This window comes from Atta colombica, unplaced genomic scaffold (assembly GCF_001594045.1).
Source record: "Atta colombica isolate Treedump-2 unplaced genomic scaffold, Acol1.0 scaffold55, whole genome shotgun sequence".
Lineage (NCBI taxonomy): Eukaryota > Metazoa > Arthropoda > Insecta > Hymenoptera > Formicidae > Atta > Atta colombica.
Window position 1 is genome coordinate 1322624 of NW_017259545.1, and position 15532 is coordinate 1338155.

At 35.7% G+C, this 15532-nt stretch overlaps 1 protein-coding gene across 1 annotated transcript in view; it reads right to left on the reverse strand.

Annotated features, from left to right (window-relative positions):
* The window catches only part of LOC108691907 (E3 ubiquitin-protein ligase MYLIP), a 159466-nt gene that overhangs the window by 15163 nt on the left and 128771 nt on the right, over positions 1 to 15532 (reverse strand). Inside the window, exon 2 of the mRNA XM_018199861.1 lies at positions 12878 to 13074. Within this exon, the coding sequence (XP_018055350.1) occupies positions 12878 to 13074 (197 nt within the window). The remainder of the gene's footprint in view (positions 1 to 12877; positions 13075 to 15532) is intronic.

Here is a 15532-nt window from a genome sequence, read left to right on the forward strand (position 1 = left end):
ATAGATCAGATTGCTGTAAATGCAGATGATTTTTGTTTTTTTTTTACGATATCGATATCTTTTTTTATCATTATTTGATAGTGTTATATATAAGGATAAAGAGAATATTTAGAGATAAAATTAGAATTGAGAGATTAATATGTGACGAGAGATTTTAAAGCATTACAAAATTTTTAAAGCATTACCTTATAAAAATCAATAAAGGAATATGTGTTAATCACATTTCAATAAAAATGCGATTAATAGATATTCCTATGTATATCAATATTTTTATCTTTTTAGAAAATTGTAAAACAAATTTCAATGTAATAGGAACACGAACGTGACCTCTGTTTATTAAACGATAATTAAGACTTAAGGTACATTCCTAATTATATCACACTATTATGTACGTCACCATGTAATACTAATCAAGCCAAGAACTAATTAAGTCTCATAAGCTTCCTTCGAAGCTAATCTTTCAAAGCACTGCGATCGGGCAATTCGCTCTTCAACGCTCTTCAAGCCAATCGTCTTCTCTTACTTTCATCCTCTTCACTCTCTTTTCAGCGGCTTATCCCTTTTCAGGGACATACCGCAGAAAACGAAAAGAAAAGAAGGATCGCTCAGATATATCGTTATAGCAGGGTCTCGGTGAAAAAAGGGCTTTTTAAAAAGAACTCTGGGCCAACTCCAAGCGTTTAACTAGACGACGACCGCGATTGCCATCCTCGAGATCGCTTGCAATTAGGTTCGCGGTATTTAAAAGCGTTTGAGACTTTAGGACAAAGTTCTCTCTTTCCCACTTTCGCGCGCAATCACGCCAAAGGATGTCCTTAATATCAAAAGTTGGCTCGTCCACGACGCGCCGTAAAAGTCCGAAGCTTTTACGAGCCCCTCTCAGATTGAGATTCCACTGTAAATCAGATTAGCCTTTTACGAGGTTCACTTCCGCGCGATTCCCGTCGATTTTCCGAGATCGTAAACGGTGCGGCGCGCGTCTAACAATGCCGCTGCAAAATTGATATTCTTCTATCGCGGAAAGTTGGACGAAGCAGGAGGTGGAAGAGCGAAGGAGCATTCAACTGCCGGTAAAATGCGAACGACAGTAAATCACTCGCCGTACTTGCCGGTATACTCGATGTAATTAAACATATGATGACGAAGAGTGTAAAGAAGATCTACACTCAAAGAAGTGATCTTACAGTTATAGCGAAAATTATCTAAGTACAAAAAATTAGCTAAAATAGATTCTAGCAAGTATTGCGAATATTGAATATGTATTGCATCTAATCAGATGACAGAGATAGAATTTAGATTTGTGCTACAAATTCTATGAGTATGATACATATATAATTTTATTTTAATATATAATTTTCTATCAGATACAAAAAACAGCGATAATTCTAACTAGAGCAGCAAAATATTTTTTTGCATGTATGAAAGATTTATGAAATATTGCTATATATCGATGATCACCCGATCAAGAACTATCAATAGCAATAACCACTGTTCTACCAGCAGTGTAATGAACAATATTTCTATGTAATAACAATATCAAAAACGAAAATCAAAACTCGAAAAGATGTATGAACATAATATTGTATTTTATTCGCTGGAGCATTTTTGCTTTTCGTATAAAATGAATATATTGTAATTCCGGGATAAATATATCACGTAGAAAAAAGCAGAGTTTTACATGTTTTCATACAGCTTGTAACTATAAAACAGTAAGATCATGCCAAAACATTTTATCGGAACATCTGTTTCAGTATGTAATCCCTGTATTTCTAGAACAAACATCTCGTTCGACAACGAAATTTTTTTTAAAAATTGCGTTCAAAGAATAAAAATTTCTCTTATTGTTTATTTTATTTTTTTCTGTATAATGTAATGTTTAATACATATTCCTTGTTTGAATTAGCTCAGATTTAAGATTAAGATTAAATTTCTAGAGAATTATAGAGGTGAATATATGATAAACACGCGACGACACGAAGAGACTTAACTCCTTACTCGCGAATTCGATTCACCAAACTATAAGTTTACAAACCATTATCGAAACTAGTATTTCATCCCTGTCTCATTTCTCAACTCGGAGCACAACTTGAGACTCATTGTGTGCCAAACGAATAAGCCTTTCCCTCTTCGAGCTTGACTCGATCCATACAAGCCATCGTTACATTAATAATGAATTACTTATATCCCGAGCTGCGGCCGTTTCGGAATTTCCGACGAATTTCTTTGTCTCGCAGCGCGAAATACATGATAATACGCGGCAATGTGAATTAAGCTATGCACCAACAGATAAAATATGCAACTGCGCGATTTGATATTCCCAGTAAAGAATCGGTGGTACTTTTTCACTTCCGGAAGAATATGCCACAACTTTTGCAATACAGTGCAGTAAAAAAAATATACCAGAGTTAAAATACGATAGCTATTATCTGCGCATATTACGCACATATATGGCGAGTTACTAAAAAATAGATGATAAAAGAAGATTAAAAATAGAAATGTAAAAAAACCTAAAAAGAAAAAAATTAATAATTTTCATATGAATGTTCGTGAAAATGAATATGCAAAATGTCCGGATAATATTGACAGAATTTCTTATTGATTCAATTTGAAGTTGATCTTTCTAGCAAAAATACTCTTCCATAAATAATTTTTATATTAAATACTAATGAATAATATTACACTTTATGAGCAGTAGATAAATAAAAAAATTGTATTCTTCTGATTTGATTTAAAATAAGATTTAATTTCATTTGCATATTGTTTAATATTAAACAAAATATTATATATTTAAATTAATTTTAAAACATTAACAATGTATAAAAACATAGAATTAAAAAAAAATTAATTTGTTTCACAGAAAAATGGAATATTAATCGTAAGTATATCTCATAATTAAAAAATGTCATTAATTTTTAATTTCTTAGAGAAAGATTTAAGAAAAATTCAAGAAATAGGAAATAATTGAAAATACCAGAAGAGAGATCTACATATTAAAAGTCATGTGTGTTAAATAATATAAATATACATTCAATAGTTAGGCACTTAAAAGTCAAAACCAGATGGAGAGAATTTACAAATTCCGCTCTTTACATCGTTCCAATTGCAGCATGCGAAATTTCTCCGTTCGCAAGAATGCACCGCATTCACTTGGATGCGCGACGTTACAGTAACAATGAATTATGCACTTAAATCCGCCTTGCGGCACGTGACGTAGAGATTTGCCGGAATTGTTATAGGTAGTTGTGCGGGTGAGCGTTCGCACAGCCCGAAAATTGTTAGTTTATATATTCAACGTACATACATACATACATGTGTATCCATTCCGTCGACAAGAGAGAGCTACGGTTGGACTTAAGTACGTTTTTTCTTTTTCACCTGACCTAAATCGCCAACGAAGTTCCCTACACTCGTGAGCGGATTAGTGCATCGTGCAAACATCGCGAGGAAAATGTTTGGAAAGGAATGAAAGTTATCAAATCGTAAATTAAGAACGTAATTGCCGTCGAAAATAATCTAAAGATCGAATGTAAATATTCTATTATATATCTCAAGGATGCATTGATGTATCCAGAAATTTATCAAAGAGATGCGGCCATCGCCGCAAGTGACATTTTTTTTATAAGGTCAAATGTATAAAGAAAATTGAATTATTATGTAAATTATTACATTGAAAAAGTATTATTTAAATGTATAATTCATAAAACGTTTTATTTAAAATTATTAACATAAGTTATATATACAGTATATTAACATAAAAGAATAATATAATGGAATATATGTTTTTATCTTAGATCAAGTATCTTTGATTAAAAAATATTTTTGGAATATCAAAATAGTGATTAAAAATTGTAGAAATATTAAAAATATATATAACATATTTTTTACTAAAAATATTTTGAAGAAACGAAAGATTCTAAGGTAAATCTCCATGTTGTCTCCGTAAATCCGCTACAGTACAAGGATGTATGTTTTTATAGAGCATGGGTGTCTGCCTGTAGTTTCATTGAATACATAGCATTGAATAGTTCTTGCAAAGTAAGCACAAAATTATACCGACGTGCTGTATTTTCATGCGCATTTTCACGTAAATTTCTCTTCGGAATCGTGTCGTTTCCCATGCGATAAGAAAGCTCGATCGCAAAAGAGAACGGCCATCGTCAGCGTGTCTCTGTGAGAAAAGATGCGAATGAGGGAAATATTCTTGAGTATCTTGTCCTATTCGCTAAAAGAATAACACAGTCCTAACAGTTATAATAACATGTCGCTTTTGTTCGTCATCCGGAAAGTCATTTTCCGTCGAAACGATATGGCGTGATGAATTCCACGCATTCGAAATCAATCGATACTTCGCCCCGAACTCTCGAAAGTTATACAAAAGCGAGTATCAAGAGAAAGAGAATTGATGAAACTCGAGGAAAACGAAGCTTCAGAAGCGAGACGAGATTGTTATTTGTTTTAACTTCGACATATCCGTCGCAAAATCGACGTGACGTATCTTCGCAAGATTTGCTTTGAACGACAAAATGGTACTCAAATACGCAAATGCATCTTGACGACATTTCAAAAAATTTTCCGCGCAATAACGAATACTTTAGCACTCTTCCACGATTTTATTTTACAATCATTTTATGCTTGTTAAAATTTATTCAAATTTACGGATTTGGGATGTCGTTTTGGCAAATGCGGCGTAATAAATTTAAGCATAAAGCGCCGCTAATTAACGCGAACCATGTACGCACTGGATGGCGTTCAGCGATTTAACTAAAATTTATTTAAAGAATTACCACGTGACAGAGTAATATTTCATTTAATTTCTCGCGGTACGCACAGCGACACATGCTCAAGTCTTTAACCCACCACCCAGGTTGATTTACAAACGACTAACTCCCTGAATTATGTCACCCCTCGCTAATGAACCCGCCATCTTTTACGAGCTCCGCCACCTCTCGCAACCGGGGACAAATCTCTTCCGAGCAGGATGCTACTCGAAAACGTATCCGCCGTTGCACGATGCGTCGTAAACGCATTAACGTGCGACTTAAGATTTACATTGCAAGCTTTTCGAGGCAAGCCGACAGATGAGAAACGCACGTAATCATGGAAATTAAGAACATTTGAGATACCGTACATTAAAATGTGACATATAAGAAAAATGCGCAATTCGGTAAAAAGTTTAGCGCAAATTATACATGTGGAATTGCCGAAGTTGTGAGAGTCATCATTCCATGGTCGTAAAAAAATTTAACTGTGGAAAAAATGCTGAGAGAATGATACAGTTGGAATAGAGTTTGCTGATTGAAATGCAAAGAGATAAAAAATTCGATGCCAAAAACTTTCTCGCATAAAAAGTTAAAGGATTTTATTCCCGTAATGGTTAATAAAATGCCATATATAAAATTTAAATTTAATGTTTATAATTAAAAAATTCACCATATGTAGGTCAAATACTCTCTTTCAGAGCGTTAGCCAACATATCTAAATACTTGAGATAAATTCCGGCAAAAGGAGAAGCAGTGTATCTCACATTTTGATAGATCTTGATGGCTTCGAAGACAATGAAATGTAATCGTTGAATATCGAAAGAATTATCGACAGAGAGAGAGAGATATATTTAATATTTTACGACAAATATCCTGCATTATAAATTCTGATTCCTATTCTTAAAGCAACTCGAATTCTTTCGAATTTCGCTTCCTCGTTGCCACGACTACGTTATTTGTTACATTGCCGTGCTATTTCACCCTTTTAACGTGCGACATATGCATCCTTTCCTCTCTCAACCTTTTCGCCGCGCGATTATCTGTTCGATTTTCTCGGCCGAAAGTTTTTCCAAGCTGTCCTCTCGATACTACCCGCTTTTACTTGAATGCGCGTCCTTTGTATACTATTATTTTTATTTTATCGACGAACGTACGCTTCAATCCGCGCGTGTTATTCACCTCCTGGCGTTTCCCTTCGGCCCACGCTTACTTTTTCGAAAACCAGCGGCGAGTTTTGCCTCGCGCGAAAAGCTCGGCGAAGAGAATTGAGAGGTCAGAGCTACTGGACAAAAGGGAGAACAGACTGAAAAAGCCAAACTTCTGCTGTTGTAAAACACTTGCGCAGCGTTTCGTACAAGATCCATGGTTTTGTTGCTCTTTACAACTTGCGTTTCCAACACGCTTCAATAGTCACTCGAAAGATTAACGGCAGCGCAAATATAGGTGCAATTATTTCATGTCTTAAGAAATGTTATATATAGTTACAAGCGATTACCATCCAGCTTCGTTTCCCGATTGGAAGCGTAATTAATAGCGAATCATTATTCATAGATTTACGTTTCGCGAAACTACAATGGGGTTTCTTGTGAGGAATTAGCATATATTGTGGGAAATTCGTAGATTCGTGAAACTACGCTTATTCATCAAATAATGGCCAGCTATGAATACCGCTGTTAGATATAGTTCGTCCGGTCGACTGTTTCGCTCTTGTCAAACCCGGATTAGTGAGCGGAACATCATTGAATATACATATACATGCTATGCTCATATTAATGCTATTATACATATTAATATTAATGAATACCATATTTTCGAATTCACTCATTTATTATCAAACTTTATCAAATCTGTATAGAAAATAACTATGAAATAATAATAAAGATATTTACGCGTTAAATATGTAAATATAATACGAATTTTAAATTCTCGATGTTTCTTATGTTTCCAAATTTTTGAAACTTTTTAGCATCGATCTTCTTAAATTTTTGCGCACGAAATATTAGCATCATATTACACGTATTATTATTTGCTTTGCGATATGTTGAGACAAAAAGGTTCGCTCGCGAGTGCAATGAATTCGAATTTCTTCCTTTGTAGTGTCCTCGTTTCTGACGGTCGCACGCCGACGACATTTTTCTTTTCATCAGAGTTAAGCCATATCCGGGCGAGAGATAAAACTTATAATTTATAACATGTAACACATGCCGTGCTGGTCTTTTCCACGCGGCATGGACGCAATTTTAGACGCAGAACAATATTTTTTTTTGCAAATATACAGACGATAAAAAACAGCTGTTTCCTGTCCGAGCATTTTCTGCTGATCGCTTTTTTTTTTATATCCGTACAAGCAAAAGCGCGAGACATATATTTTATTTTATTCCATTTATTACTGCTACGGAAATGTTTGTTTGACCTTTAGAACGTATTTTTTTTTTCAATGCTACGTTAAAACATATAATCGCAAATTTGCAGGATTTTAACCATTTTAGTGTTGTTTGGGTTTTTTGATGTTACAGACTTTAATATACACTCATATATTTCCATCGAAATATCACTCTGATTCTGACACTCTCACTGATTGTAAAAATTACGAATATCATATTCTAATGTCGAAATAAACCTTGACTAAAGAGCAAACTGCTAATAAAAAAGCCTGTGTGATTCAGATAGAAATATTGAAATATAAATGTAAAATTATATATAGTCTCCTCATATATGCGAATAAAGATCTATGTAAATTTAGATAAATGTGCTAAAATATCAAATTTACATCGAATAATTAAATTTGCATACAGGAATGTTAATAGCGATTGTAATTCTCAATTATGTTATTTTTTTTTACAATCGGTAATTTATCAATTGGTATTTACATAATTATTTACAAATATATTATGAACTACAAATAATAATTTACGGAATAATAGCTTTCTCAAAGGAATCCTAAACATCCGGTCAAATAATATTTACGATAAACACATAAATTGCTGTGTTCTCTTAAATATTTGAATTTGTTAGAAAGGTAGTTTTAACGATCGTTAAAAATGACAATATTGTTTGTAATTCTCAATCTTCAAGAGTTTTCTCAAACGCAAATCCTCGAGATCTTCGTGGTGCGAGCGAAATGATGAATGACTTGCGCGTTATAGTATTCTTATGAGAAGTTGTAATTCTGCGGATTAACTATGAGTTCCGACTGCCTCGGATACGGAAACACTTTGTCTTTATCAACGTCGCGACTTCGCGGTCGGAAGAAATGAGCTGCAGCGATCTCTCTCTCTCTCTCTCTCTCTCTCTCTCTCTCTCTCTCTCTCTCTCTCATTGTTACGACGTATGATAGACGATCCTGCCGGCGACATTTCACTAATGCAGAAGTGCAATGCGAATTAATAAGAACGGAGCGATGGAGTTTCGCTCCTCAATCTATTCGTGGCGTAAACTCGATGGTATAAACCCAACAGGCGAACAGGCAGCGTTCATTGAAATTTCGCAACGAATCATTATTACGAAATTAATTGCGCAGTCCGTTAATTTTCGCTGTAACGTCAGTCGTAAAATATGGATATAGCAATTTCCAACGTGCTGTATTTTTAATCATCGATCACGCGGCGATACGATAATGGCGAGACGTGTCACTTCGCGCCCGTATATCTTCCTAAAATTTACGGGCAAAATGTGACGGGAAAGTCGTGACGTCGTTGCAAACGAAATGTAGATCGCCGATAAATCAAAATCGCGAGCGCCGTGTATGAAGCGTCGGACAGAGGTCCGAATTTCCGATCGGAGAATCGTGTTTTTGTTAGCGGATAAAAATGCAGATCGATAAATCACAAGCACATAAAGTCGATAGCGTCAAATAATTAACGTGATACCACGTGATTTATATTCTATGATAAAATATAATGATGAAATACTCTAAGTAAAAAAAAAAATCATTTTCGTTTCGCAACGTTCTTGTATTTTTACGAAATTTTCTGTGCATTTTGGAAAATGACAATAGTAGATGAAAATATCGCCGTTAAAAATAACGAGCTTAACGTGAACATCAAAATAAACGAAATATATCAATTAAATAAAACGAAAACAAGTTAATTTCGGCAACTCGTAAATGATTAACACATCAATCACCAGCTTCTCGTCGATGCAATAATACTGTGAGATAAAAAAATAATATAATATGCATTCACGATATAAAAATAAATGGTTACAACTCGACGTTGCTTGGCTGGTCATCATTAATGTCTGCACTTGTACAAGTGCGTCTAATATCAATGTCGATTCAGCAAAACTTTGATGATATTCTGCAGTCCCTTTCATGGAAAGACCCGCATGAATGGCACGGTGTAACGCAATTAAATCTGACCCACACGTCTGAATTAATTTTGCAGTATCTTATGTGACAGCCCCGAGACAAACCTTTTTGCTCGAGCTCGTGCCATATTTCACGGATTTTACCGCCGAGTATACGCGACTCTACGAGATAGTCGGCTGAAATGGAAAATAAGCGCGACGTAGTAATGTCGTAATTTTGTTAGAGATTAATTCGCTTATATGTCTGCGTACTGAAGGATCTGCGAAAGATTAACTGTGATTCGCTTCAAAATAAAAATTCACAAAATAGAGATAACGTATTCGAATTGTAATAAAATAATCTATATTTTGAGTGATCTTGTGTTGATGCAATGTCAGAAAGTTCTCCTGTTCTCAATCGCACTTGAAAGCGCAATGTTAATTCGCGAGAAGTGAATCCCTCGGTAGATTTCGGATTTAATTCGACACGGTAACATCAAAGGACACATGTCGGAAAGAGACGTTGAAGCGTTACGGATTAAGAGGCTTCAAGAGGAGCTTGTGAAATTGGCTTTTTCAACGAGGCGTAATCAGGTTAGGCGTAAAATTTCACTCACGTGTACTTGTGTAAAAGCATGATTTCTTAATTAAATAAAATTTCGCTTTTATATTTTGTCTATTATTAGTCTTTGCAATAAAATTAAATATACAATATTTATTAATTTAATTAAATAAAAAAAATCCTATAGTTATATTTATTCTAATTGGTCCAAATTCGTAATATCGTAGTAATTATTAATGTTCGAACGTTGCAGAAATTAAATGTCATTAATTTAAGTCATCAATTTAAAACATTAAAATTAAATATTTTCAATATTAATCAGTACAAATACGTTACAAATACGCAGAGTGATTTAAATATGACAATTCATTTTTGTTCCTTTCTGGAAGTTTGGAGGATATTATTTCTAGTGAAAATATTTCGCAATATGTGGTTGTTCAGACATAACCATCACGTTTTTTTTTACATTACACGTAAAGGAAGAAGGATTCGTTGTAAATTTAACGAATTACATATTGGACGAGGGAGTTCGTCGCGCCAGCTGACGTAATTACAACAGCGTCGCGTTACTAGTGACGAATTAATTCGCATGCCGGATGCATTACTCTTCACGTATTTAGCCCCACGCGGGGTAATTCGAGCGACCATGATTAAATTGAAATTATGTTTTGATCCGTTGAAATCTGCAGACCGCTACTAATTACGAATACGATCAACCCTGATTACATTTAATCTTGTGTCGATTCGCTAAAAACTTTCGACATAAGAGCGAGCGATCGTTGCCGGATTGTCGAGAATTTTTTTGCTTTGAAAATCGCAAAAACTTTGAGGAAAATCGCAAAAAACTCTGAAGAATGGTAAAGAGCACGTCGTTACTTTCCGAAGCTTAAACGTCAAAAGGGAAGAATCTACCAAAATGCGAAATTTAAATATCTATATAACTACTTCTCAACACATAAATTAGAGTCTTAGATCGATATTTATAGTTGGTTCTACTTCAATGTTTGAAATCTGTTATTCCTATTCTCTATTCCTTTGATTGCGCGAAGTCCTTAACAGCTTCAGCAGAGTCAATGTAAAATTGTTCATTTGGCAGTCATGTATATCGATCAATCAATTTCATGATTGATCATTTGCGATGACCAATCAGAATACGTAACACCGGTCCGCTTCTCTGGCTATTATTCAGGGATACTCTCAATTCAGTGACACAAGTCGACAAACACCATTCTATCTTTCTTGGTGTTCAATGAGAATAAAAAAAAATCATTTGTATTGACTTGTATCAAATGAAGAGCACCCCATTTTAATATAAATAAATGAGTCTAGAGGATTCACGGAAATTGCAATTAAAGTCTATCTGTTCACAAACTATTTTTTCATTAAATTTTTCACCTCTCGAACGTGATCCGTTCAATGGAAATCTACGATGAGAAAACTCCGCGAAAGCTCCCCAAATATTCCCTGTTCTCCACCGAAGCAATTCAATTTCGTGACGCAGCAATTGTATTGAGGCACAGTCGCGAAATGTCACGTATCGGGGTGGCGCCGATAGAAATGCCGCGAATAATGCAAAATAAATCGCACGGCACCGTGCATAACATTATTTACCGTGTGTCTCATGCGGAGAAGCGCACCGGTGCAATGTCGATCTCGTACTCCTGTACGAAAACACATATTCGACAAGATGATATCGGCGGATATGCAATCAGTACTTTCACGGCGACGCCAGCATGCAATTTCGTACGTGCTCGCTGGAGGATCGATGGATCGCGCAGATCGCGCTCAAGGAATCCGACTGATTGCACGAATGTTCGCGCATTCCTTTTCTTTCTCTTCCTACCTGTTTTCCATCTCTTGGCACGTTTTCTCTCTCCCTCTCTTCCTTTCTTTCATCATTATTCTTTTTCTCTTCCTCCGAAAAAGGGAGAGCTTTTTTACGGCAGAAACAATTTTCAATTCGGACGAAAGCTCCGTATCGTCCTTTCGCTGTTGCGTTCGCACGAGTGCATTGCGCATCGGATTACAGCGGACGCAATTCGCAACTGCCACGGAGAGTTCGCGGCGAGTCTCGCTTTGAATATGCGGCGTCGCGCCGCAGTAACGAGCCAATCAGAACTTCAAACAAAACGAGTTTCTGCTTTCCAGCCGAACATTCGCGACGTATATTTCCCGGAGGCAGTTTCTCATTCCGCAGTTTACGATGTCGGATGTTGATTTAAAAAATACAATCGAACAGTTTTATATCCTCGTGGGATTTATTACATATATTATTACAAACTACGTACACAGAAAGCAATATCGTACCTATTTGAATTCGTATTGCATTAACGGAATTCGCGATCGTGCAATAGATATTACGAAGTGAAACTTGAACTGAATTTTAAAACTAGTTTTCCGTATTAAACGTTCGAGGATCGATAAGAGACACAAAGGGGTTTGGTTGGTGATGTCGAAGACAATGCAAATGTCCTGCAATTAAAGCGGCGACGGTAGCAAAGAGGGATTGGTCTAACTACTTCCAGTTACCGATACTGGAAATTTATTTCAGAAAAAGAAAGATGATGGGATACTTGGATTAAAAGCTCTTCTAGGATTAAGAGTATTTTAGAGGAGTCTTATTGTGAGATTATCATGATCCCATTAGGCATCATCGACGTCTAATTTAACTCTAGACAATGTCGCACGATAATCCCGGAAATAAGCTTCTGCTTGAAATCACATCGACAGCGACCAATCAATCGGAGGATCACTTGTCTGTCGAGCGTGTAAACTATTCGTCCACCTAAATCTCTCGACTGCTAAGGAACGACGAACATTGCAAGCTCTTTGGGAGTTTACGAGATTACATGTAGATCCCCTTCAAACCTTCGTTCACAAACGAACTATAAACGCAAAATAGAAGCTTTACTAAATTACTGCGTTAAACAATCATATGAAGGTATATATGGAAGATGAAAGCATTTTAATTAAACATTAGAATTGCCGGTGATATCCCATTGAAACAAAGCCAAAATATTATAGTAACATGGGTGATTTTAGTGGGTTGAACGAACCTGAATTCAAGGGGAAATTTTTAACGATGTTTACCAGAGATAAATTAATATTTCAAATTTTGTACAGTCCAATTATAACTGTTTACATATCCAAGTTGCTAAAGATATATTTACGAATTATTCTGAAAGAATTTAAAACGTTTCGATCTATTCGGTCGCGACACATATTCGAACAAACAATAGTACGGTTCGTGTCGATTAATTTTCCTTACCTGGTGGCTTCCTGCAGCAACAGGTGAGGCGGTACCCAAAACTTAACCCTCAGAGCGAATCTTAGAGGCGCTACACCACCGCCGGTCTGCCGCTCTATGGGGTTCCTCAGATTCAACCAGAGTTCCTCGCCCTTCGCATTTTGATACTTCAGTCCGAAATAGTCGCACTCCTTGCTGACTCCCAGACAGTCGCAAGCCTGCAAACAAATCAATCGATGTATTCTTCTGCCACGTCATCGCCAGACTGAGAGCGTGTTCGCCAAGACTCTATATATTTCAAATAAACTGACTGAATCGATCGCGCCAAATACGCTTTTTCACTAATCGGTTTGCTCTCGGGATACGACCCAAATTTTCAAATGACCCTCTACATCTCTTCGGTTTATCGTCTATAATTAATCGTCTATAATTGATCCGCGACACTTCGATCGATTAATCCGCACGGGATTCTCTCGCGGGCGAGTCCGGAAAGCAAACAAATCGCCAGCAATAATTTAGAATGGTACAGTACACGTAGGGCACCTCCGACCGCGCACAGATATCGCGGAAAAGCGTACAGCCGAGTCATTATCCGCGCCTCTCCACCTCCGCCTCATTTCCGCCATGGCCGTCGTTTTCCCATTCTTGTCGGTAATTTTTCCTCACCGCGGTCGCCGTAATTGCTGACCGGCAAAAATATCGCGATAGAGGTGGCTAACATATGCAATTAAAATCAAGCGTGTGCTTGCAATTTTTTTTTTTGCATAGAGCGTTATGATTGCTCGAATCTTTCAGGAATGCCGCAAAAAAATGGAACTACAATGCCAATCGAACGGCAAAATAAAATACAATAAAATATTTGCATTTTTCTTTTATATTTCATTTGGATTTTCTTGACTATAACAAGGAGCGATAATAAAATTAAGTTGCTTACTTTGCGAACTTTAAAGATATTGAGATTATTCCATTTCCACGATTCCATAAAGAAACCCTATTTTTTTCCTCTGTATTATTTTACTATTATGGATCTTTTCATTTAATAAATTGTTTAATGGATTAAATATGACTCATTTTTTTCCTGATAGAGATTCGTTGGCGATTTGACGACTAAAAATCTCTCGCGAATCTTTTCAATATTTATTATTAGATATATTGAACTGAGAGGCAGCTAAAAAGGATAAATTCTTAATAAGTAGTCTTTTTCATTTGCCCATGTATTCTATTATATATCGAAGGATTCTATTCATCCGTAGCTCGGCTCATTCTGCATTATAAAATCGATATTCACGGTGATATCGGCGATCGCATTTTTATCGTAAATTATCCTTTAGCACGCCGCTCGACCGACGTTATTGCCAGCTATTATATCCGTTATTTATGCCGCGCGAATAAATGCCGCAAACGGCGTTGGAAAAATCGTTAAAAACATTACGGAAAGCGACACGTGATGCTTGTCTCTGATCCGCAACATCGATCTCGCTATTTAAATAGTGCTTTCGTGCCACAACAATAGCTCGTTTTCTTGAATAAATCATAGAGCGCAGTCTCGTTCAAAAAAACTGTCGTGAAAAATTGCGGAAAATTTGCTCATCGAAAATCACGGCTGATAATAATTATTTATTACTCACATAGCCTGGTTGATCCAGATAAGATAATTTCGTGCGTTGTACTTTCTGCCCGTGGATAGAAGTGTTTTAATTCATTTACCGTAACGCGACCGCGTAATTTCTCCTAATAAACGACCCTAATAAATTCATCCGGCAATACGATCGGTAATTGATCGCACGTGGTGCAGTTATGCGTTAAAAATATCTATGCGATATATTAAATCGTGATAGCTAGGATCAAATTATGAAATATTAAATTACTGACAAAAAAAAAGAAAAAAATGGTTGATATAACGCGAAAGTGTTTGGCGCAAAAATTTGACACAAACGAAATAGCCGGGAGGCTAAGTGGATTTGCACATGGTATCAGTGAATTATAGAGCATAACCAATGTTACAACCAATCGATTATTTCTATAGCTAAATGTTGTGTGCATATATGCAATATTTATATACTATATATAAGCGATAAAATAAACTTCGAACGCATACAATTTTGACGAAGAAATAAAGAAAATATTAAGCATTTCTGTTTTCATATTTTATTTTCTTTAATCTATCTCGTTTCAATTTCGATTCAGAAAATATTTGTTATACTGAAATTACAATTACAATGTCCTCAAAATTTTCGTTTCATAACATTTCAATAAATGTGTCAATAAATTTGTCAAAAATGTGTTTTTAAAACGTAAAAAGATTAATAGGCCAAAAATATATACAAATATAGAGGCTATTATTTTTATCATATTGACAGAGCGTCCTTTAACTGTTTTTAATGTGCAAGTGACACATAATTTGATAATTAAATTAACATTTATAAATATACGATATAAATAAACATTTTATTAATTGTTATTAATGGATGGCCGACTTTAGATTAATAATGGTACTCAGCAGCTAGCGAAGCTAAAATATCACTGTTAAAAATCCAATTGTTAGTGAAGAAGCATCAATACTTTCTGATATTAAGTGAAGTTTCTAGACGAGAAGTAGCGAGTGTGTGAATTTCAGTTCTCTCTCTCTCTCTCTCTCTCTCTCTCTCTCTCTCTCTTTCTTTCTCTCTCTCTCTC